General features: G+C 45.9%; 2 protein-coding genes across 2 annotated transcripts; both read left to right on the top strand.

Annotated features, from left to right (window-relative positions):
- Positions 1–3,326: 3,326 nt before the first annotated feature.
- On the top strand, positions 3,327–8,208 carry LOC144115431 (uncharacterized). The gene is made up of 4 exons (XM_077649830.1): positions 3,327–3,608; positions 4,833–5,064; positions 6,032–6,490; positions 8,088–8,208. The coding sequence occupies exons 1-3, from the start codon at positions 3,582–3,584 to the stop codon at positions 6,484–6,486; spliced, it is 714 nt and encodes a 237-aa protein (XP_077505956.1). The 5' UTR covers positions 3,327–3,581; the 3' UTR covers positions 6,487–6,490; positions 8,088–8,208.
- Positions 8,209–15,804: 7,596 nt separating this feature from the next.
- On the top strand, positions 15,805–21,817 carry LOC144115430 (uncharacterized). Its single transcript, XM_077649829.1, has 2 exons — positions 15,805–15,960; positions 20,737–21,817. The coding sequence occupies exons 1-2, from the start codon at positions 15,949–15,951 to the stop codon at positions 21,376–21,378; spliced, it is 654 nt and encodes a 217-aa protein (XP_077505955.1). The 5' UTR covers positions 15,805–15,948; the 3' UTR covers positions 21,379–21,817.
- The last annotated feature ends 1,781 nt before the right edge of the window (positions 21,818–23,598 follow it).

Raw genomic sequence — 23,598 nt, 5'->3', positions numbered from 1 at the left:
AGGAGCAGAAAAAAAAACAAACATGCCGCCGGTGGGATCCAAACCCACGACCTCCGAATATCGCGTCCGGTGCTCTTACCAACTGAGCTACGGCGACGGCTGTCCAATCTGCTGCTCTCGTGGGTATTTATGTTTATATGGTGTACGCGAACCTTGAGAGTGTTCACCAGCGCCACCCTCGCCCAGTGCGGCGGACGTAGCACGTCCTGTAATACCGCGAGCGTGACGTGGAACGTCATCTAACGGCGAGGGCGGAAACTGTGCGAGAGCCTTCTTAAGCAACCTGTGGCATCAAGACTGCCAGAACCGAGACCCTCGTTAAGCTATTAGCAGACAAGGTAAAGTAAATGAGGGGCCCGTTTGACTAACTTATGAAGGGAGCCAACAGTCACCGAAACCAAGGTGCATAGGGGAACGTTATTATTATTTTATAATGTGTTATGCTTATCAGTGGGATAACATTACTTAGATTAATAAATCGTTTAAAGAAAATTACTTATAAAGCAGCAGAAGAACAACCATGTCGCCGGTGGGATCCCAACCCACGACCTCCGAATATCGCGGCGTCCAGTGCTCTTACCAACTGAGCTACGGCGACGGCTGCCCAATATGCTGCTCTCGTGGGTATTTATGTTTATGTTTATTTGGTGAACCTGCTATATATATATATATATATATATATATATATATATATATATATATATATATATATATATATATATATATATATATATATATATATATATATATATATATATATATATATATATATATATATATATATACACAGTACGGGGAGTTGGCCTGATGTGATTGAATTTGGGTTTCCTGTTGCTGTGGTGTTCCTTATCACGCAGGAATGAAATGTCATTGATTTCTTTGTACATCAATTGTGGCGGTTTCTTTTGTTGTTTTTGTGTTTTATCACGCCTATAAAGCTTCCTTTCAGTGAATAAAAGTTCAGTTGATAGTCTGCGCTTGTGTTGTGTCTCCTCGTTCGCTTTTGTCCTCGTTTTTTTGCGCGGTCAAGTATGAATCCACACCAACTAGCCCAACTTTCTGTTCTTATATATATACTTATGAAGGGAGCCAACAACAGTCACCGAAACCAAGGTGCATAGGGGAACGTTATTATTATTATTTTTTAATGTGTTGTGCTTATCAGTGGGTTAATATTACTTACATTATTAAATCTCTTAAAGAAAATTACTTATAAAGCAGCAGAAAAAACAACCATGCCGCCGGTGGGTTGTCTTTTCTGCTGCTTTATATATATATATATATATATATATATATATATATATATATATATATATATATATATATATATATATATATATATATATATATATATATATATATATATATATATATATATATATATATAGCAGATTTGTTAAGAAACACGCATGTTAAACGACCGCCTCAATATGCTTCCACCAAATTTATCGTTGTTCTGTGATAACTTCTTTTCTCTCTTGTTTTTATTTAACCTAGCATTTCTGCTACTAAAGGGCGTGAGCCTCTGCCAGTAAACCATTTGAGAGTTAGCGCCGGTGGGCGAGTGTCTTCTTTCTTGCGTGCGTGTGTTCTCGCGAAGCAGTGCAAGCTCGAGATGTATCACTTCACTTAAAACAGATATATTTAAATTCATAACATTGGTTTTATATTTTCATGGGATTTAACTTACCAAAGCGATTCAGGCTGAGTGACGCCGTATAGTGGAGGGCTCCGGATAATTTCGACCGCATGGGATGCTTGAACGTGCACTGACATCCCGCAGTACATGGGCCTCTATCCTTCCTCCTCCATAGAAACGCGGCTGTCGCGGCCGGGATCGAACCCGCGTGTTTCGGGTTCGAGCATCATAACCGAGCATCATAGCCGAGCATCATGCATCATAGCCGAGCATCATAACCTCAGAGCCACCGCGGCGGCTTCAAATTGATAAGAAGGACGAGTGATGATTAGTAACATAAATAGACTGCTGTGTTCTGCACGTTGCCCTAAGTTTCCTAGATTCCGTCCATATCGTGCTTTGTCTGCAACCGCTAGAGTGCGCTCTTTTTATGCTTTTTGCCGCCACGCAAATGTAACTATCTTCCAGATGTGAGTCAAATATTGCTGGACTGTTTCAAAATGTTCGCGATCACGTGCGGGTGGTTTTGAGCCGTTCACGGCTTTTCCATGACGATTCGCAGCCGTTATCCAAAGCGTCTTTTTATGTCTGAATTTAGAGCGAGCTGCAGCCTGGGCCAGTTGACTTTCACTACTTTTTCTCTTTTTTGTGGTGTTTAACGTCCCAAAGCGACTCAGGCTATCATGAACGCCGTAGTGAAGGGCTCCCGAAATTTCGACCACCCGGGGTTCTTTAACGTGCACTGACATCGCACAGTACACGGGCCACTAGAATTTCGCCTCCATCGAGATTCGACCGCCGCGGCCGGGATCGAACCCGCCTCTTTCGGGCCAGCAGCCGAGCGCCATAACCACTCAGCCACCGCGACGGCCTGACTATCACTACTACCGACTGCACTTGCCTCTACTGTTGCCGTCCAGTCTCTTTCGTTGAATGGCGCAGGTTTGCACGAATAAGAGGTGGTTTTTAATTTTACGCAAGCTTACCTTTGTCACCTGCTCTGCCCGCAGTCACCGATACGTGGCAGTACAAGTTGGATGCAGGAAGTAAGGAGGAACACTATATAACCGCAGATGGAAAGAGGAAGCGGCAAAGATGCAAATCAGTTCTTAGGATAATTGAGCACGGCCAATATCTTAAGCAGGAGGAATCTGTTTCATGAATAAACCGCGATGTAGAGACGCGATAAGTTGCCGAAGCTTGTCAACGCTAATACTACAGCATTTCCAATGATGTGTCCCCCTTTACGACACTGCCATTCCATCGGATCACCACTGACGCTTCGCGAAAAAAGCTAGCGTATTCCCGTCGAAAATTCTGAAATAATCTCCTCTATCTGAAAACACGTGCACTGGTTATGCCACACAAAAAGAAAACAGCGGGAAAAAAACGTTCAGCCTTACAGATGTGAACAGCGCTCAGGAAGCGCATCCGCCGAGGGACTTCCACCACGCCCCGAGGCTCCGGTATCTCCTCCGTGCAACTGCAGGCGCGGTTAGGAAGTCGTGCGAGGAGGCACCTCCATCGGAAGGCACGCGGAGATGGGTTGGGCTCAAATCGGCTTCTCCCCGTTCCTTCCACTCTTGTGACACGGGCTGCGTGGCAACGACTTTACCACTGTTTTCTCACTCCCCTCACCCATTCATTTCCCTATACGCGATAAACTGGGGCGCAGCTCTTCGAGAACATTCGAGGCCCCACAGCAGCAGAAAAATCTTGCGTGACCCATAGTTCAAGAAAAGGATTATCAAAGTTGGTAACAGCTAAAGGCAAAGGTCAAGCTCAGAAGACAGCAGGAAGCCACGCCGCTGGTTGATTCAGGGTCAGGAAAGGCATTGCCTCCAGACGAAGTCACCAGTCTTCCGGAGCTGTGGGTCGTGGTACTTAAGGTGCAACGAAGAGTTCAGCCATTGCAGCCCACCGCCAAGTGAGAACGGACACCATGCTGAAGAACGTTGTGCAAGCGCTCGTGAGTGTTAATCTATCTCGCCTCCATCTTTTCAAGAAAAGCGCATTTTTGTGTCCTGATAGTCGGAAAACGCTAAAATAGCCATCACCTATTTAAGTTTAGTGACGCGGCCGGTAGTCCCAAAATACCATGGTAATATGCAAGATCAGAGCTAGCTGTTCCGTCTTAGGCTTCTGCAACGGTTGTGTTTGACACGCATGGATGTGTGACGATTGCCCTTCTGCTTTCGGAGGGCTATCGCGAGGTCCGAAGCAAGAGCTATGCGCACTGGGTAGACACGTAACTCCCCCCCCCCCATGATGTAGCGCCCCGTGCGGGGTGACCGTGTGGTTTGCCACACTGGTCCCTGGTCACCCTCGGATTCACGGACGCTAAATGCTTCACTGCTACTACTGCGTTTTAGTCCAGTAATCTTCGCCTGAATAGTCAATGCTACAAAAGGAAATCAACAGAGGCAATAATATAGTGGTGTTGCCGGCCGGTCTGCCTTTGATAAGGGTATCGTCAGGAGATATATTACCAGGGTGCTGACGTTTCTACATTAGTTCTTCATCAAGGCCAGTTTTCAATTTTAAACCAATTATACGCCAAAAAAGTGAAGAATAGAACGAAAAACATTTGAGAAAAACAAACGGGGCAGTGTTCACCACGAAGATTAATGCAGGGACACAGTGTCGCCAAGGTTGCTTGCTGCTGGTGATGACGGCTGAGCAATCGTATTCTCTGTTCTATTGCTTGACTAGAGCACAGAGTTCCGGAATTAATTTTTGTACTAATTGCTCACTGCGTGGCGGGGTACTCAGCGGCAATGAGAAAAAAATATACATGGTGACGAATATCCTAGCGTTCACAAAGATGCCACGCTGCGAGATTGAATAAAGCACAATATCGGAAGTAATTATACTTACAATACTGTGCTTTAATTATTCTTTTGTTGAACGCATTTTCCATTACTTCTGCTATCTTATTTTTTTTTTCGCCTGAGTTCTGGTGTGAGCGTCAATAGCAGCGATCTTTTGCAATCAATATGCGATATTTTCCGGCACGAAGACATTCACTAATGTGGTAGTTAATCGCTATCATCCTGACGAGTGGTTTCATGCCTTGAACACGCATAATTCTTAATATGTAAGACCAGTGTGTTGAGGAGTTTGTTGCATACAACATTACACAAAAAATGCGGCGATGTTCATGACGATGCATATAAGTACTGCTTCTTTTCAGGCTCTGGGAGCACTGTTCGTGTTTCTGGCCGCTGGTCATCCTTTGCCTGAGGAACCCGAATCCAGTCCTGCCGCCGAGGCACGGGCGGATGACATAGCTCACGCTGTGGAACAGGTGTCCGCCGACGGCGTGGCTTCGCCTGACGGTTCTCCTGAAGCAGCGGTAGTAGAAACAGCAGCAGCCGGCGCAGTGCCTGGCGAGGCTGCTGGCGAAGTTGCACCATCGTCGGACGGTAAACTTTGTTTTCGTTTTTGTCTTTCACCTATTGTATGTCTGTGTGTGTGTGTGTGGGGGGGGGGGGGGGGGTATTTTGCGCAAACGTGATTTTTAAATTATTATTTTACCTGTAGTAACGAATGCTAGCGGCAAATACTTCGTCGTTTGACACAAAACACACTAAGCATTATTTTAATCAGAAAATAAAATTAAGTGTTAAACCAACGCTGCTTCAGCGAACTCGCTAGGCTGAGTAGATTTTAATAAGGAAGTAATTACCCATTGGAATCCAACCAAGCGCAGCTATACGGCTTCAAAGTAAAGTTATGCAGACTCCACAGAAGCATCGTAGTAAAAGAAACATTCGTCGAGGTCCAGGAATCGAAGCCGGGACCGCCGCCTCATCGGGGCAGTCGCTCTACCAACAAAGCTAGCCGGAACGGCTAGCAAACGGTAGGGCGAGAGCGAATTGATCAATAACTTAAAATGGGAACAGTGTCAGTCAAATGTTTACTGGAATCCCCGTAGGTGGAGTACATCTGTAATAAAACAGTAGCTTTTCTTTGTAGCCGTATGGCTGAGGTTGGGGGGACACCAAGTGTTGTTAATGCAGATATGTGTTTCCTGGCGTCGTTCTTTTTATTTTCTTTGTCGCGCTTACGAACAGTGCCAGTCCATCAATTAATAGCAGTGCCCTTGTAACTTCGATCTACTCAGCAGCACGCTCACTCTATTCTTGCCATATGTTTGCCTCCAACCTTGCAAGCTGTATCACCAAGGGCTAATCTTAGCCGACACCGCAACTGAGAGTCATCCGGCAGAAAACACCACATATCTTTTAAGCAACTTCACCAATGTTTTGAAGAAAGCGTTGAACAAGAGCATAACACATGGCCTTCAAAACCATTGCGGAAAGCAGTCATCGCAGTGCAATTTCCCCTGACGGCAATCATGAGCGCTCAATGCTTTCCGATTTACCCCAGGAGCGTCTGAAGTGGCTGCGGCAGCCGGCGGTGCCCACGGTCCTCTCGTAGTGCCGCTGGACGCAGGAGCCGCCCCAGTCCCCCATGTTTCGGGAGCTGTGTCAGGGCCAGGGTACGAACACGAATCTCACCAGCAGGCGGCGCGGCAAGATGCATTCAGCGAGGCGGCGCAAGGAGCTCAGCAGGGCAGCCATGCTGCAGAATCCGGCGAGGCCTTCAAGAAGACCGAAGGCTTCGAGAACCAAGGCGGCTTCCGAAAGCAGGAGGGGTTCTCTGACAAGAGCAGCAACCGCTACGGGTCCGGGTTCTTCCAGGGTAGCGAGGGACAGCACGAATTCGATCGCGGGGACCAGCACTCCTTTGGCGTCGCTGGCTACGGCGTGCACAGATCGTCGGCCGGCGTGGCCGGTGGACCAAACTACCAGGAGCTGCTGAAGGTCGGCTTCGTCCCGTGATCAGGTACAAAATCTGTAAAAAAAATGTCGCCCGAACAAGCGTAGTCCCGTCTAATGAAGCATCATCATTTCACAATTGTTTTTTTTTTGTTTTTTTTTGCAATTCTTAAAACCTGCTCGGGCGATTGTCATTCAGATGTGATTGGATTTTGCGTTGATCCACACACTCGTTTTGTGCCAGTCATACTCTTTCATTTAGATGAAAAGGCCAAATGTCATTGTGTTTGGTTTGTCGCGAAACACAAGCGCTGCTGCTTCTACTACCCATACGTACAACTCGGTTTACGAGCATTAATGCGCGAGTGGCGATCTCACTAAATAGGTTTTTGTATGATTGTTTAGGTGCATTCGTTCCGGAAACGATGGCAAACCTAAATCTTCGGACCCTTAATTCCGGGGTGATTCTTCTCCATAGATCTGTAACTGGGCGTGAGGTCTCACTCAAGTATGCAGTTGGCAGTTTCTGGGTAAGAGAAAACGCCAAAAATATACAAGCAAAACAGGACTTAATGAGAACCGAACTTATCCTCACTTTGCTTTCGCTATTTATCTGTGCACTTCGTGACGCAAATAAGAAAGGCTAAAAAGCAGCCAATAGTATCTAAACCAACAGCAGTTGAAGAGGCTACTTAGCTGTAGATATATGCTGGTGTGAAAGAATAAGCTCTACCTTCGATAAAGTTTGGTCAGACTCAGTACTGCAAAACAATGAGCATGCATTCTTGAAAGCAGCAAGGATGTATTTGCCCAGTCATTTATTTGCGCCCCAACGATCTTCAGATGGCCGCTGCTTGCGGTTTCTGCAAAAACTTGTCAAGCATTCTCTCAACAGCAGACGCCGTCGAATAAGCGGACTAGGTCAGTTTACTTGATAGATGTTTTTTTTCTTCGGTAGCAAAACTGAAATTAGAAAACATGTCGCAGAATCCCGTTGGCCCGTCTTTAATTGGGCAGCGAAAAAATAAAATTAAGAGCTCACAAATAAGCAAAACGAATTAGGGCACTCTGGTTTTTAAAGCGTCATTGAAGCCTTTAAAAATGCTAATTCATATCCTGTTTACCCTTTTTTATCGTTCTTCAGTGATGTCACCAGCACTTAAAGCGCCTTTTTCTATTGTCATCAGGCTGAGGGACGATGTTTGTCAAGCTTTACCGTTAATAACTTTTCAGCAACCTCTCACTGCAAGGCAAGAAAGCATTGGAGTCCACCCATCTCAGAAAAAAAAGTTTGTATCTAGTTGCTCAAGCAGTTCTACCGTAGTTATTATTCAGTATTTCAACAACTGGCTCTCAACTCACAACAGTTTTTGAACTACCAGTATTGCTTCCCAAAGTAATGATAAACTGACTCTTATGCAAGGCTCAGTAGAAAGTAAATAAATATCAAATATCAAGTAAAATATTAATCCCTAATAAACATGACTATAGCGTTATGAAGGAGGGTCTGAGTTATTCTCTTATCGGTCTAGTCGTTTTCAACATGGCAAAAAAAAAGCCATAAAAAGTTTGTGCCGAGAGTCCCCTTTCTTTCCATCATTGTCATGTAAATGCATTCTGTGAAATCTAGAAACTGCTCCCATGTGATATCCGCGTTTCTGCAGGTGGTACAGGAGCTCCAAGACGCCTAAATTTGAGTCGCTACAACGTCCGCTTGTACAGAGTCCGCAAGAAATGTCGTCTTATAATCAAATTTGTTTATCAATAAATGCTCACAGAACTTTGTCTGGTTGCCATGACTGTTAACGGCTGACCAGATGCCTCGTGAAACAGCGTGCCTGTGTCCGGGGAGATTTGGGCTTTCGCAGCACTGGATCCATTTGGTGTTACGCTAAGTGTGAACCAGAGCCGACAAATGCCTTGACCTCATATTCACTTCTAGCCGCTGTGGTGGCTCAATGGTTTCGGCGCTCGGCTGCTGATCCGAAAGACGCGGGTGCAATCCCGGCCGCGGCGGTCGAATCTCGATGGAGGCGAAATTCTAGAGGCCCGTGTACTGCGCACTGTCAGTGCACGTTAAAGAACCCCAGGTAGTCGAAATTTTCGGAGCCCTTCACTACGGCGTCCCTCATAGCCTCAGTCGCTTAGGGACGTTAAATTCTCATAAACCAAACTAAACCATCATATCCACCTCTTCTCTTTTTCTCGTTTTCAATTAATGCCTATAATCAAGCACTGAAGCATCACATTTAAATTAACGGAATCTATAGGAAAGTTAAGCCCCTGGAGACTGTAAGATTCAACTGGTTGTGATTTTCCCGCGAATATTATTTGTAAATATCACCCCAGAAGCCAATAGTTCACGGCGTCGAAATAGTGAACGCCAGCCATGGTACAATTTCACAGACGTAAGTCACGGGAAAGCTGCAGTTTCTGTCTTTTTCAGTCATAATTAAGAAATGTCAGGATATGTCATAGCCACACTAATGTAACCAAGACATGGCAGCAGACCTCCCAACACCTGCGGTACAAGGAAAAAGAAGCGACAATGAACTCCCCAGTGGCCGTCCCGTACATTCAGTGGTTCTATTGACAGCATATCAAAGACTGCCTGGAGCCAAGGTATGGAACACGCCTGCTTTTCTGCAAAAAAAAAAAAAGCCTAGCAGGCGTGCTGACACTTTAGGAATGACCTTCCATAAGATGTATGCACAAAGAATCACCTTACGCGACTTGTAAATTGCAAGCGGCAGTGAACTACAAGGTTCTGTTGTCTTGTCCGCCACACCTCAATGGCGCTTTACGAATGCCACTCAAGCGTTGTTATAGTTGGTGTCCGGTACTTGCACACTTCCAGCAGTGCGCGTATATCAACGCTTCTGAAGTTTAAATTTAGTAGATTCCGAGTTACCTGCTGACTCACTCAGGAGACGAACTGCAAGTCATGACCAATGAGTTAGACAGACAGAGCAAAACGGTGGCTCTAAAAATTAACATGCAGAAAACGGAAATAATGTTCAATAGTCTAACAAGGAAACAGTAGTTCACAATTGGCGGCGAGATGCTGGAAGTGATAAAGGAATACGTCTACTTAGGGCAGGTAATGACAGTTGATCTGGATCATGATAGGGAAATAACTAGAAGGATAATAATGGGGTGGAGCGCATATGACAGGTTCTCTCAGATCATGAATAGCAGTTTACCAATATCCGTCAAGAGGAAAGTGTACAAGAGCTGTATCTTACCGGCACTCACCTACGGGGCAGAAACGTGGGGGCTAACGAAAAGGGTTCAGCTTAAATTAAGGACAACGCAGCGAGCCACGGAAAGAAAAATGATAGGTGTAACCTTAAGAGACTGGAAGCTGGCAGAGTGGGTCAGGGAACAAACGTGTGTTAATGACATCCTAGTCGAAATCAAGAGGAAGAAATTGGCTTGGGCAGGGCATGTAATGCGAAGGCTGGATAACCGCTGGTCCTTAAGGGTAACGGAGTGGATTTCAAGAGAATGTATGCGTAGCAGGGAGCGGCAGAAGGTTAGGTGGGTGGATGAGATTAGGAAGTTTGCGGGCATAGGGTGGGCGCAGCTGGCAAAGGACAGAGTCAATTGAAGAGACACGGGAGATGCCTTTGCCTTGCAGTGAGTGTAGTCAGGCTGGTGATGATGATGATTACACTCCGAAGAGGTTTGCTGAAAAAATGACGGGGTCATAATCCAATCTTAACTATCCCCTCGAATGCACGCTGCAAAGTTACGTCATTAAAGGATATTTTCAACAATGTTAGCCATACATTCCTTTCTTTTTTAAAGGAACTAGGTTCCCAAATGGGAGTGCAGTAAACAAAAACCGTATCGAACTGCATTAGTGACAGATAGTAAACGTGGAGGGGCTTTCCTGCTAAAGGGATACAATACATTTAGACAGCAGACATGAGAAGCAATCAGCGTAGGAGGAAAGCTGGCCAATGCAAATAATCACGCTGCAAATTACCGCAGCGTTGTCGTCGGCAAAAGCAACCACGCCCAGATTTCTGCAGAGTGAGGCACTAACGACGATAAGCAAGCCTGAATAAAAAGTAAGTACACACCGACGCCTATGATTAAAAAAAAGGAAGGTTAATCTACGGGTGCAACCTCTCAACAGCTTAACAGCGCAGTAAGATTAGTGTCAAGGATGACGGTTCCTCTCATGCACCGTGGTTCAAAATCGAATGGCGCAAGGTGCCTGACCGGAATGGCCATGCGGTGCGTGTTTAGTCTTCTAGTGAGACTGTGGAGTTTGAGAACCTCTTTGCTGCGTAGAATTCAACAGCATTGGTTGTTCTTCATTTGTAGGTGAAGAAACCTCAGTGAAACTTTATCTTATATGGTTGGATACGTCGTTGGTAGCGACTAAGAACCCAAAGAGGCCTCTTTTGAACTAAGATGAAGGCGCGGTACAAGCCTGCAGGAATCTACGGGGTCTAAACGGCTAAAATAGACCCGACTGAGGGGAACTGTACTGAACGCGCCGAAAAGTTCTATGCACATTGGTGAATAAACTACGCTTACTTATCTCCTTTCACAAAGAACTCTACATTTTTCTTAAATCTGAAGTTATCTGCTCTGGTTTATGTCACAACCTAAGCCTTCGAAATGTCCGCTCGTAGATTTGTTTAACGCCGCTACACATTCTCAAAGAATAATTATGCAGTCAAATTGAACTTAGCTACTATGTTTTTTTAGACAAATGCACATTTTTCACTTTACTTTATCTGCTACAAAAGCGTTAACTTGAGAAAGTTGAGAGATGCTAATCCACGCCGAATGATCCAAGTGTGGGGATAGAATATCATGTTTGTAATAGTACAAGGCAGGCAATAAGTTCTACTCATTTTCACCTCACATTGCATAAATGAACACCTATTTCGAAATAACTGCCCCACGTGCTAGAAAAGCGCTTGGTGTATGCGCAGAAACATTAACCAAGACAGTGCACACGTGTTGCACTTTCACGCCATCAGAGCTCGAGCAGTCCAGCGTGAGTGCAGAGGAGGTATGCCATTGTAGACAGAGAGAAACGTGGTGACAACCAATGCCATGCACGCTTGAGGCTTTCGTAGCGGACAAACTTCTGGTCGCTAGTCAACACTCGATCGAATATAGATCACTGCAATGACGGAATAGCTATGACAAGCAGGAAACAATCATTCGTCGCTGCTTGATGGCATCAGACAAGAGCATGGGGTACCCACCTTCTCAACTCCAACATCTTGTCAGTGCGGAGCAGGCGAAATCAGATGGTTTCATCGGAAACCTGGAAGTACAGGCGGGCTCACCACATGTTTGGCTTCTGTCCTTGTCTATAGCTGCCTTCAGGGTCTCATTACCGAGCACTTGTGTCAGGCCACTGTTGCGTCCATAACAAAGGTAGATCGCCGAAGCTGAACTTTTGAAAGCAGTGCCTAGGAATGCATTCAGTAACTGCACTATTCAAAAAGGCTGGATGCGTATTCCGCGGTATGGTTCGGCAGCTGACAAGACCGTTTAAAAGTCCAAGAGCTGACGACCCTGACTGAGCTGTTTCGGCAGCTCTATTTCTCTTCGTCACTGCTCATGCTACGACTTGTCGCAGTCAGTGTCCCGACTTTCAACTTGAGCAAAAGCACATGCAGCAGTTATTTCCATATCAGTGTGCACTATAGCAATGCGACATCAAAAACATCAAGAACTGTTTGGGTTACCTTGTATATGCAGGACACAGCGTTCTCCAGGAAGGGACAAAACCAGGAAGTGACAAAAACTAAACGTGTTTAGAATTATTCATGTAAAAGAAAAAAATCTCCTTAGTGAGCGCGATGGTTCCCTCACTTGGTGTGGTGTCCCAGTCCTAGAACGGCCTTCAATGACGGACACACCCACCCACTCACCCACCCACCGAATCCGACCCCCCCCCCCCCCACACACACGCGCACGCGCACGTGATATGTGTGCGAACGGTTGTGTTTTCTTGCAGTATGTCATGATACACACGCTATAGGCCATTTCACATGCAGCTGGACCCGCGTTATACACCGGGAAGTGCCCAACTCGGCATACTAATTAGCATACATTTCCTCTTAGCATTGAATTTCTTCTCATGCTTGCTTCTACAACAATAAAACGAAAGAAAAGCGCCAAATTTCTTATCTCCTGGCCTCTTGAAGGCCACTCGGCATCTGGTGAGGTTCTCCAACCTTTTTAACTGAGTTTCTAATACACTTTTTGTCTTATAACGCTCACTGAAGCTTCTCAAGCCTTTATAATTGCTTGGTACGCAGACTAAATAATATTATGTAACATTATTTTCCTATAAAAAAATATCTGCTTGTCTCCATTGCAGAGAGCCAAGTTTATAGCTTCTGTGAAGCACGCTTTGCCAAGCGTCTTCCTTGCAGTGAAGGCCGCCTCCTACTCAGGCGTTGGTGGCAGAGACACGAAAAACGCACCCTCGTCGTTTATTTTTATTTTTTTTTTCTTACGCAGCCAATCATTTGTTGGTTACCTTTCTTTTTATCCTCTGGTATTTGCCGTGGGATAAAAATATGACTTTGCTGTCGTTTTTTTTTTTTTGTCGTTCTCGTTTGTGTAAATTTATTGCCTATTTATTCATCGCTTTCTTTTTCTTTAGTTTTACTGGCCTCTTCTTTGGAATCAATTCCTTTGAATAACCTTGTCCGACGTTTGCAAAAAATTGCAGTGGCCCGTTTCATACACGTTTTCCTGCTTCTCTAGCACAGCTTACCAGGTAATATTGCGCCCGACTTGACTGCCGCGTCATGAGGTGTAGCCAACTTGGAGGTTTCATGGCATACCGTTAGCACCACCTGCTCGTTTTTAATTAAAGCTGAGAGGAACGAGCGCCAGCAGGCATACAACAGCCGTGGCACCTGCAATCATTGTAGGCTGACGTTGAGTAAACTCCTTTCTGTGCTTCTTCTCCTGGGCAAAGTTTTCGCCCCTTAGGTTTTACTTCACGTAGCCTACGGCTATGTAAATTATAACAGCATTGTTCAAACAACACGAACCATGCCCTTAAGATGTTTCGATTACCATTTATACATTTTCACGTGCATTTCGTACGTGCAAAACTTTAAGACGTAGGCACTCTTAAGTGCTAATAATCGCCAGAAACATTGTTGGGGGGTGCTACTTACTCAGAACAAAATCTTCACAGGTAATAAGACCGTGTGCAACACAATTAGATTGTGATATACATATACAACGAATGCGGACCCCGATATTCGTAAAAACAGCAGACATTTTCCAACACCTTGCATAGTAATCTAGCAAACGACCATGTTAGGAACGATGGCTGCACTACTGTGAAGAATCATTCAGGAAGTCGTGTATTCTGGACTCATCGCCCTCAAAGATGTCGCTAATTGCACAATCAAATTAGCCGCTAGCAATACCTGTCTGCTTTGCTAATAGTATTAGCCGCAATCAGTGGAAGGCACGTTTGAAACCACATAGCTCTGCATTCAAACAATTGCTGAACGAGACTTCTAGCTTTATTAGATTTCTCGGATCATCGATGTCGTCGACCAGAAGCTGTAAAATAATATTCTGACAGCCCTACGCCGCGTGTCTTGAGTGAAAAGCTTTGGGGGTGAAATAGCAGTCCAGAATGCTCCGACAAGACGCTGTTCAGAGCCCGCACATCGACGTTTAATTGCATTCATTGTGGCCAGTCGTCGGAGGGAGAGGATAATAGGGGCACAGAGCACCACGTAAAATAATCGGAATGGCTTCTATATACTTGCTCGCCCGGGAGTCGAATGCTGGCTGTCCGCCCATCCTGAACTTGTCTGATAGCTCCACACTCAGGAGCTAGAGTGGTCGCCAGGCTCCAGATCATAACGTGACAAAATTCTTTGTACACACAAAAACGCTCACTCAGTCGGTCTCGCTATCGTTGAAGGCTGTCTTGATTTTTTTTTCTTTTACTTTACTTCTGCCCTCTGCGTACGCGCACTCGGCCAGGACGCGTCGCTGATTTTTATCGGTACATAACCAAGCAGGCATCGAACACCGCGTCGCCCATATACGTGGGTGTTTCGGCGAGAGACTGGCTCTGGCAACGGGTTGCGGAAACAGGTACGTAGGCCACGGAGGTGGCGGACACAGCGTTAAACGCCCCACCCCCTTCGCTGCGATCCAATGCTTAAACTTCAAGGCCAACACACTGCAGGCAGCACCAGGCTTCATGGTCTTCGAGAAAGACTGCGAGCCTCCAGCCTTGCCGCGTCGCTTAGTAGACGGCATTCTTCCCACAGGCGTCGCACTGTCTACCGGCGCAAGCAACAGCCTCGGCATAAGAAGCAGCAGCAGCCACAACAACAAAGGCGACGAGAAGAAGAGCAACAAACACACGACACGCGCGCGGCAAGCAAACTTCGGCAGTCACGACGGCGCTTCGAATGAGAAGCGCCAATTTGCGACGACGCTGCCTGCTCACAAAATCATTGTCGCTCGCGTTCGCGGATCGCTGTGTCATTGTTCGTTACCGTACTCACGCTAATTAGCCGTCGCGGCGGCGGCCCCTTCGAACGCGCCCCCGTTCGGTGCGGAAACAAACGGCCAAAAGGACCGCGCCGCGCCGCGCCACCAAGTTCCGTGCAGTGCGGGCAAGCCTTCGAATGCCGGACCGGACTTCGCGCGTCAACGTGCTTTTCTCGCTTGCGCTCGCGAGAAACCGCGATTGAGATTTCGCGGCTTCGTTGCAGTTCTAAGTAGCCACTGAAACAAGGACAGGAATGAAACAAACGACGCATAAATTTTATGTCGGATTTAAATCCTGTTCCTGCGAAGTAATGTATTTCTAGTTACCATTCAGCTCCTCCTCCGTTTAAGAATCTTTGTCAAGGTGAGTAGGTCCGGTCGTCTCGCTCCCTAGAATCGAATGTTTTAAACCGTAGGCGAACACTTATTCGTGTACGCCTACAGGAACCCTGACGTGTCCATGTAAAAGCACGTGTCTGGCATGGGAGGTATTGTGGGCCTAACCGTGAGTATCCAAGTGCTAATAAATGGATGTCGCGGACCGCGGACACCGAGAGCTTTAGCTCCTACAGAACAAAACCGGTCGTAATAGTTTCTGCAGCCACCCACTGACAACGCTCTATATTCTCGAACCCGACCGGAAAAAGAGAGGGAAATAGAACTGCTACGTGCAGCTGCAGGATGTGGCGCCCGATCTTCTCACGGCATGCGGTGTCGCAGGAGCCGCCAGTAATTTCTTAACGAAAGGAGAGATCGCTTGTAGTGCACATAACTACGCGAGGACCGAGGACGCTAGGTGCGTTGGCAGGAAGGTTATCCTCCAGGGCTGGGGACAGGCGGGCAATCGGCGCGAGTCGATATCTCTGCATAGTAACGAATGGGGCTGGCAGAGAGGCAAGCGCGCCTCGAAGGACACGGAAGGCGCATAAAAAGCGCCAGCCAAACGCTGATTCTGCCTGTTGTCACTTCGGACGCACCCGCGCGAGGACACAAACAACGAAAATGGGTGGCCAGGTAAGACTTTTTCGTTGCTGTCGTGCCTGTCTTTGGAGACGCATACAGAGCGATGCGTGTCCAAAATACTCCCAATTCTGCGGCAATTTCTTTTTTTTTTAACTGCAATTTTGATGTTTAAATTCGCCAGTTCTTAGTAATTCGGTGAAAGGAGGTACGATTCACCTTGTTTCCTTTGAATTGCATTGAGCCCCGTAACGCTATTATATATGTTTCAGGAAGCGATCTTGGCGGAACATATGTATAAATATGTCTTAGCGCAATATATAGGTTAATATTTTTACGCTTAAATGCCTTCGTTAGGCAAGTTTAGTGTGGTATAAACAACACGCCTTGTCAATGCGAGCTGTACGAAACAGCTGCTTCGTCGTTAAACCTCAATTTTAGCGGTATCGATTCCAAGCGCTTTAGTAATCTAGACTGCAACGTGCCGCTGCAAACCATTTATCTAAATTCCGGGAAACTTCCTGCGGTATAAACTGCAGTAAAATTTTAAGTGTGCATGGTACCAATGTTTTGTGTATTGAATTGAGAAAATTAAGGCGAAAATGTGCGTACAGAAGAGGAACATGTAGATTTCGAGAAAAAGCCATCCTGCAAGTACGAAATTGAACAATAAATATAAACACCTTTAAGTAAAACCTCTCACTTGGGAGATGAGGTGATGTTATGACGCAGAAATAATACAGCGCAGAAGCTTAGATATCCGAAGAAAACTCAATGGCAAGATTTTCGTTCGAAATCCTTAACACAGCTACCTCTCAGAAGTATAAGATGCGTCGAAGACAGATTTTAATTCATTTTCTTAAATAGGATCGCCTGATTTGGACGTTATAGCAAAGCTCGCCTTTTTTATTTTCGTATTTATGCAGTGTTGTGATCTGAGCGATACACAAATGGCGGATGAATGCGATATGGGTTGATGGTACGTCCGCTGAGAATGCTGGCTACTACCCTAGCTGTGGCTGTGTGATTCAATTGGGCCAGGACAATTCAGATTATACGTGGTCCTGGAAGTGGGTCTTCTCCCACAGTGCGCACTATCGCTATCACTTCCTCCCTTTAGTAGCTGGTACAACAGTCTTAAGGTCATTCTTTTTTTTTTTACACGCAATTGCCTTAGCACAACATACGTACCATTTAGAACCGACATTGGTGCTGCTGGCCTGCTCACATGGTTAAACTCAGAGCGACCTTGAACCCGGTGCTTTTCGCGGGCAGGATTTTTTTTTCATTTCATTAATTTTTCCGAATTTGAGGCTCATGTTAAATGCATAAAATGTACGTAGGAATTTTTAATATCTGATGCAGTTTTACCATAAAAGTATCTCAATATGTAATTTTTAAATCACTGTTTATAGACAGGTCCGTTAACAGACGGCAAGGGCAACAACGCGGAAGTGATTAGGCGATTGTAGGCAACAACTGAGCAAGTGGCGAGAATGACTAGCTGGGTATGAAGCCACAAGCAGGGACTTAAAGAATAAGAAACCATAAAGTTAATACACGCTTTTATTGTGCGCAGGATTGTTTAGAAGGCACCATATCTGAAATGGAAGAAAAGTGAGAACAAGTTGCACCTCATAATACACAAACTATAAAAGAACACTTGGTATCCCGGTCAACGCAGGAACATAAAGGTTACTACACATGGGCATTCACAATACGGCAGACGAAATTATTGAAGGCCGTACGATATCGGAGAGGATACGGCTATCACGAAGCAGGACAGTAAGGGCCCTACTCTAGAGACTAGGGCTCCCATGCATTTGGTCTACGGAGAACAGAGAGGACTTGGGAGATCAGCTTAGAAGCAAGATCGAGGTGCAGCCCTCTGCTAGAAATATGCACCCCATATATCATAAGGAAAGAAGAAAGGCTAGGGCGAACGCCATCAGAAGAACATCCATGGGGCGGAGTGGAAGAGGCAATTTAAGTGGGCGCAGCAGGACCGGTCAACGGGATATCAATGATAGCATGCACGGATGCGCAAGGGAAACACGTTAATGGGGCATCAATTCGATGCCAGGTAATCGCCCAGGCGGAGGCGACGGCGACTGCTTTGGTGATGGTTTCCTGAAAGGTCTTTGCGTAATTACGGACTCCCAGACTGAATGACATGGCTGTACCGGAGGAATGATTTGCAAACACGCAAACAGAATCCTCAGAACTTAAGATGATACAGACTTTAAATCCACAGTCATATGAACTCCAGGATGGTCGAAACGAAGGCGCTCACGCCGTTACCAGCGTTCAATAGCGCGGTCCCCCAAACATTCGCAGGAACACATTATTCTGAACCACTATTAAGCTACAGAGATTTACTCCAACAAGAAAGTAAATAGCGAACCTCACAAAAATCAAAACAGGAAGCCAGTGGTCATTTTAAGGAAATTGCAATCGAATACTTATATAAACTCAGTAAAATTCAGCTATATGTTTTCATATTCGTGCAATCCGCATTGCGCCTTCTACGGTTAAGTGGCTAACCTATACCATACGGTATGGGCATTGCCGAAAAACCCCAGCTATACCAAGATTCTATAACCAAACAACTGAGGTCAGGGAAGCGGCGCTGTCCAGCTCACATTCGGAAGACCAGATTTTGCTGGTGAACCGGGTAAAAGTGGCGGCAAAAGCCAATCGGCTCCTGGAATGAGGGCCCACTCAATCATTCTATGCATTAAAAGTTTTCTCTCTCTCGCTCTCTCACTGCTTACATATTAACTCATTTCACGGGCTAAATAGGAACAGGTGCTAATTGTGAAAGTGCATGTCTTGAGCTCCATTAAACAATAATTGATTAGATAAAATCATTTCATTCATCACCATCATTTATTCTATATCATCATCACCGCTGACCTGAACAAAACGCATTTTTCAGCAGACAGAATCAGCCGGAGCGTCAGTGCAAGCCGTTGCTTTCGTAGGTATAACGTCGCTCGTAAATTTTATTCAAGTGTGGATTCAGCGCCGGAATTCGGCTTGGTCTCTGTCTGCGCACATGGGCACGCGAAGTGCAGTGCGCTGGTACGGTTGCCTCAAACTGGTTCCAGCGCCTTGTAGGAAGGAAAATTAAGCGGATGTAAACGTCCGGTTACTCAACCTGACACACACTTCTTAGCACCTGTAATTTTTAATTTAGTGAAATTTTCATGCATAGGTGCTGAGGCCCCGGGTCTTAGACGGTAGGGAGCAATGAAAGAAAATGGGACTCAAACATGGAAAGCATCGCTTTAATTTTATTATGCACATATCGGAAAACAAATATTGCACAACTATTTGCTACTGCCCTGGCATCAAGCTCAGAAAATGCAAAAAGACCAGCTGAAGTAGAACAAAGTAAAATGTTCTGAAATTGAAAAGTTGAAATTAGGATTTTCTCCCCCGTGCAGGGAAAATGGACACCGCATTGGGCAAAGTGAGACGCCCTCCCAAAATTAACAATTTATTCATCCTTGTATTGAATACACACGAAGCTGGCTCCATGAGCACAAATACAATATTTGTAAGCCTACTCACATGACCAACAGCACCTAGCCAGAACCCAGAATGTTCTCTCACGACTCCCTTCCCACTTCACTCCCTCTTCCCCCTCACCTGACCTTCCTCCTCGTAGTGAAGGCCCTATTTAAACCCCGCCAATCGTGAATGCTGTGCACAGACGAGGACAAGTCCTCTTGTCGAAATGCTGGCAAGCGCTCTCAGGCTTTCCCCTCCCTTGTTTATTTTGTGCGTATCAAGAAACCATCTACCTGCCCTCCCTCTACCATAGCTACCTATTGGGCAGTCCAACAAACAGGCGTTGCTTGTGTCCCGCCTACACGATTCGTTCCAATTTCCCGCCTTCTTCGGTAGGTTTTTGTTTCTGTTCTAGTGGCACAGCTGTTGCTTTTAGCGTAGTTCAGTGAAATGGACGCGCCATTAACCAGTTGTAATAACCAAATACTTAAGGCAGTTCAGGACGCTTGGTCGACTGGGCTGCACAGTACAGAAAAGTGCGGCATGCAGAAAATTACGCCTTCTTGTCTGCTTTCTCGCTCACAAAGGCTCACTACGCACTTTTTTCCCCTGCCTGGAAAAAGGCAACCTCATCTGTGTTGCGCTGAGTTGCAGTGGACGCATGGCTGGTCATGCCAGATAAATGTCCAGTTAACTTCATTGCATCGTTAAAAGTTAAGAGGCACTAAGTACCAAATTTTTGCATTTTACTCCATGTCGCGTTTTGCCCCAACTTCTATAATTTGTGAAGAGAATATGTCCAGCTCCGCACGTGTTTAAGGGTCCACTCTGTTTTGTCTCCATGGTCCTTAGAATACGCGGCGCATGACCAATAAACGGGCAAATGGCCAAAATCTCAGTCGTCTTAATTGTCGTTTAGTATATCCTCAGCTGTACTTGCGCAATCCAACGTGGTCTTTAGTCCAGTTTTGTGCTCTTAGCAATACTTGCTTATGTGATCAATTTATAAATACGAATAACTTTCGTAAGTCCCCCTCCCCAGCCTTAACAAACCACCGTGGACCAAATTTAACCTCCTGAAGCGAGCGGAGGAGGAACATGGTCGTCCTTGTGGAAACGCGTGAATACCTAATGGTTCAGGCATTTCGAAGCGCTACAGGCAAACGATTCTGCAAGCAGCCACATTTCGCTCTTAGGAATCAAAAGTCTAGTTAATTTCGCAGAAGCAACTTTCTAGCTGAACAAAAAGCCCAATAAATGCTCCTTACATACTTAAAGACCCACCGCCGCCTTAAACTTTCCCTTTTCTTTCAGGTGCTCGCTTGGCTTCTGATCGCTGCCTGCGTGGGGCAGGCATTCTCGGGATACTTGGTCAACCGGCGGGGTTACGGCGGGGGTGGATACGGCGGTGGTGGATACGGTGGTGGCGGATACGGCGGTAGCGGATACGGCGGTGGTGGATACTCCACCCGAAGCTCCTACGGAGGTGGTGGCGGCGGCGGCTACGGTGGTGGCTACGGCGGTAGCGGTGGTTACGGAGTCACTAGTGCCTACAGAGGAAGAGGAGGAGGTGGCTATGGCGGAGGCGGATACGGCTCCGGAGGCGGCTACAGGTCCTACGGTGGCAGCTATGGAGGCTACAGAGGTGGTGGTTATGGAGGAGGCAAGACATATACGAGCAGCGTGAGCTACGGAGGTGGCAGGTACGGCGGCGGTGGATACAGTGGAGGCAGCTACGGCGGTGGTGCATATGGCGGCGGCGGGTACGGCGGAGGAGGCTATGGCGGTGGCGGCTACGGCGGCGGTGGTTACGGAGGAAGTAGCTACGGCAAAAGTGGCTATGTAGCTGTGAGGTCACATGGAGGCAGAGGTTACGATCGGGGCTACGGTAGCGGCTATGGTGGGGGTTACGGTGGTGGATCGGGAGGCTATGGGAAGTCCTATTACAAGTGGTAAAAAAATCCTGTCTATATGAGCACAAGTAAGCTCTGTCGTGGGGGTTCCCATGCCTGATCGCTCCTGACCAGAGTGGGTGCGAGGCCGTATGGCAGCGCAGCATGATTCCCACAGCTCAGAGGCTTTCGATTCAGTATGTCGACGAGGTACTCCACTATCGCTTCGGAGCTCGCGCCAACGCAGCACGACTCCATTGACAGGTGTACTGGCGTGGGAACTTTCGCGAGAGATGGTATATCTCACCGCACCGTGGCGTAAACGTGGAAACGGTGTGAGTCTTTATCATGTGCGCTTCTTCAGAAATGCTGTAAAAAAAGAACTCTGCCGAAGCTTGTGCGTACTACTATTATGTGTGCTGTTTTGTGTGATTTTGTAATAAATGTGTACATGCACCTCGTATACGTGTATAAGAATAAAATAAAGAACTAGACATGCTTCACATGCTCTTGTCGCTTATTGTGGACATGGTTCTTGTAACCGTTCACGTAAGTTTTTTCTTTTTTTTGTAAGTAGGTGTGCAGTGGCTGGAATTTTACGCCGCAAAGAGTCCTGCTTACCTGCAGCACACGTAGTGAGAAGAGAAAGATAAAGCATTTATTTCCGAAGTAGGGGAGGGGATGAGGGGGTAGATGATGCTGCTGGGTTGCTCCTCTGGTCCAAGGCTGCGCGGGCTAATCAAATTTCCAGATTTGCCGCGAAGCTAAAGACCACGCCATATTCACATCAAACGTATTTCAATTAGTGAAATAGTTCTTGCGCGCCCTCTGAAAAGCCAGACATACTTACAGCACTCTGCAGCTGCACTGATAGCTTGCAATATCACCGAGGTTAATGCTGCCACATGTACCGTGGCAGCAAGGCTTTGAGAGTAGTGGGAGTGTAAAAAAAAAACTATTTTGTCACAGTGCCGCAACCAAAATTGTGTATTGAATTTAATAAAATGTTTGTTTCTTTCCTCAGACACAGGTCTCATCTTTTCTACACGCCACAAGCATTGACAGTTCTCAATATTTCCAGCTGGGGCTTTTTTGTGTGTTTTGTCACTTCCACCACGGTTATGAAGTGTCTTAGATTCCGCTGTGTCTTGTTTGGTTTGGTTTGGTTTGGTTTTAATGGGGGTTTAACGTCCCAAAGCGACTCAGGCTATGAGGGACGCCGTAGTGAAGGGCTCCGGAAATTTCGACCACCTGGGTTTTTTTAACGTGCCTGTGTCTTGTGAACTCGAAACTACAATGCTGTGGTATATATTTTACCAATTACAATTTGGGCACAGCTACCATTGCACTGCAGTTTTGAGTATAACAAACACAGTAGAATCTCATAGCTCAGAACATTATGGCAAGTCAATAGGCAGTATTTAAATATGAACTGCAAATTAATAAACAATCAATTAATTATTAATTACGGGCAGCGAAATGTTAACGACCAGTCATCAAATAGTCTATTGAAATTTGTGAATTGCAAGTTAATAAACATAAAATGAAAACTAAACTGCAACGTAATCAACAGTCAATTTAATATGCGTTAAGAGTCAATAAAATCTTGATTTGGATGCATTGAGTTTGTGTTAATATACAGTCAAGTGGAACACCATGGCCAACTTTTAATTGGAATTGAACACAAAAAGGCAATAGGCGCTTAATTGAATATCATAACACTATGTCGCTGGGAGTCAATAAACTTTAAGTTAATCCTCGATCAAATTTCTTGTTAGGGGCATCCCGTAAAATTTTGTTGCCGACTGTTCATCAGATAGGGCGTGCACTTCGCGGTAGCGGAAGTGCCTAAACAGGGGCCCCTAGTAACGACTGTAATTAGTGAGTAACTTTCACGATTAATATGATCGGGAAAGCTGGGATCAGCATAGTATAGCTATAATTTATTGAATCCGTTCATATTCCTTAGTTTTTATACTATAACGCGCCAAAAGGCATTATTCAGTAGAGTTATACACCACAGCCGGAACCGAAAAGGCGTTGCCAGAGCGTAATCCTGATTTCCCAATAAAATCTGTGCCAGTCACATTGAAAGACGCACTATTTTTTTTCGTTCCTTTCGTATTTCGGTCAGTGTGCGAAGAAACCATCGTCTCCACAGACCACAGAACAAGTACAAAACTCAAGACTACCAGCCGAAGGTTAAAGAGTCCAGGCTAATAACAAATCCTGTGTGACTGGCACAAGAGTTTTCCGCCCTGTTAAATGCGCGGCGCTGACATAA

This window comes from Amblyomma americanum, chromosome 1 (genome assembly GCF_052857255.1).
Source record: "Amblyomma americanum isolate KBUSLIRL-KWMA chromosome 1, ASM5285725v1, whole genome shotgun sequence".
Lineage (NCBI taxonomy): Eukaryota > Metazoa > Arthropoda > Arachnida > Ixodida > Ixodidae > Amblyomma > Amblyomma americanum.
The sequence above is the reverse complement of the archived record's forward strand: the minus strand, read 5'-3'. Positions and strand labels throughout refer to the sequence as shown.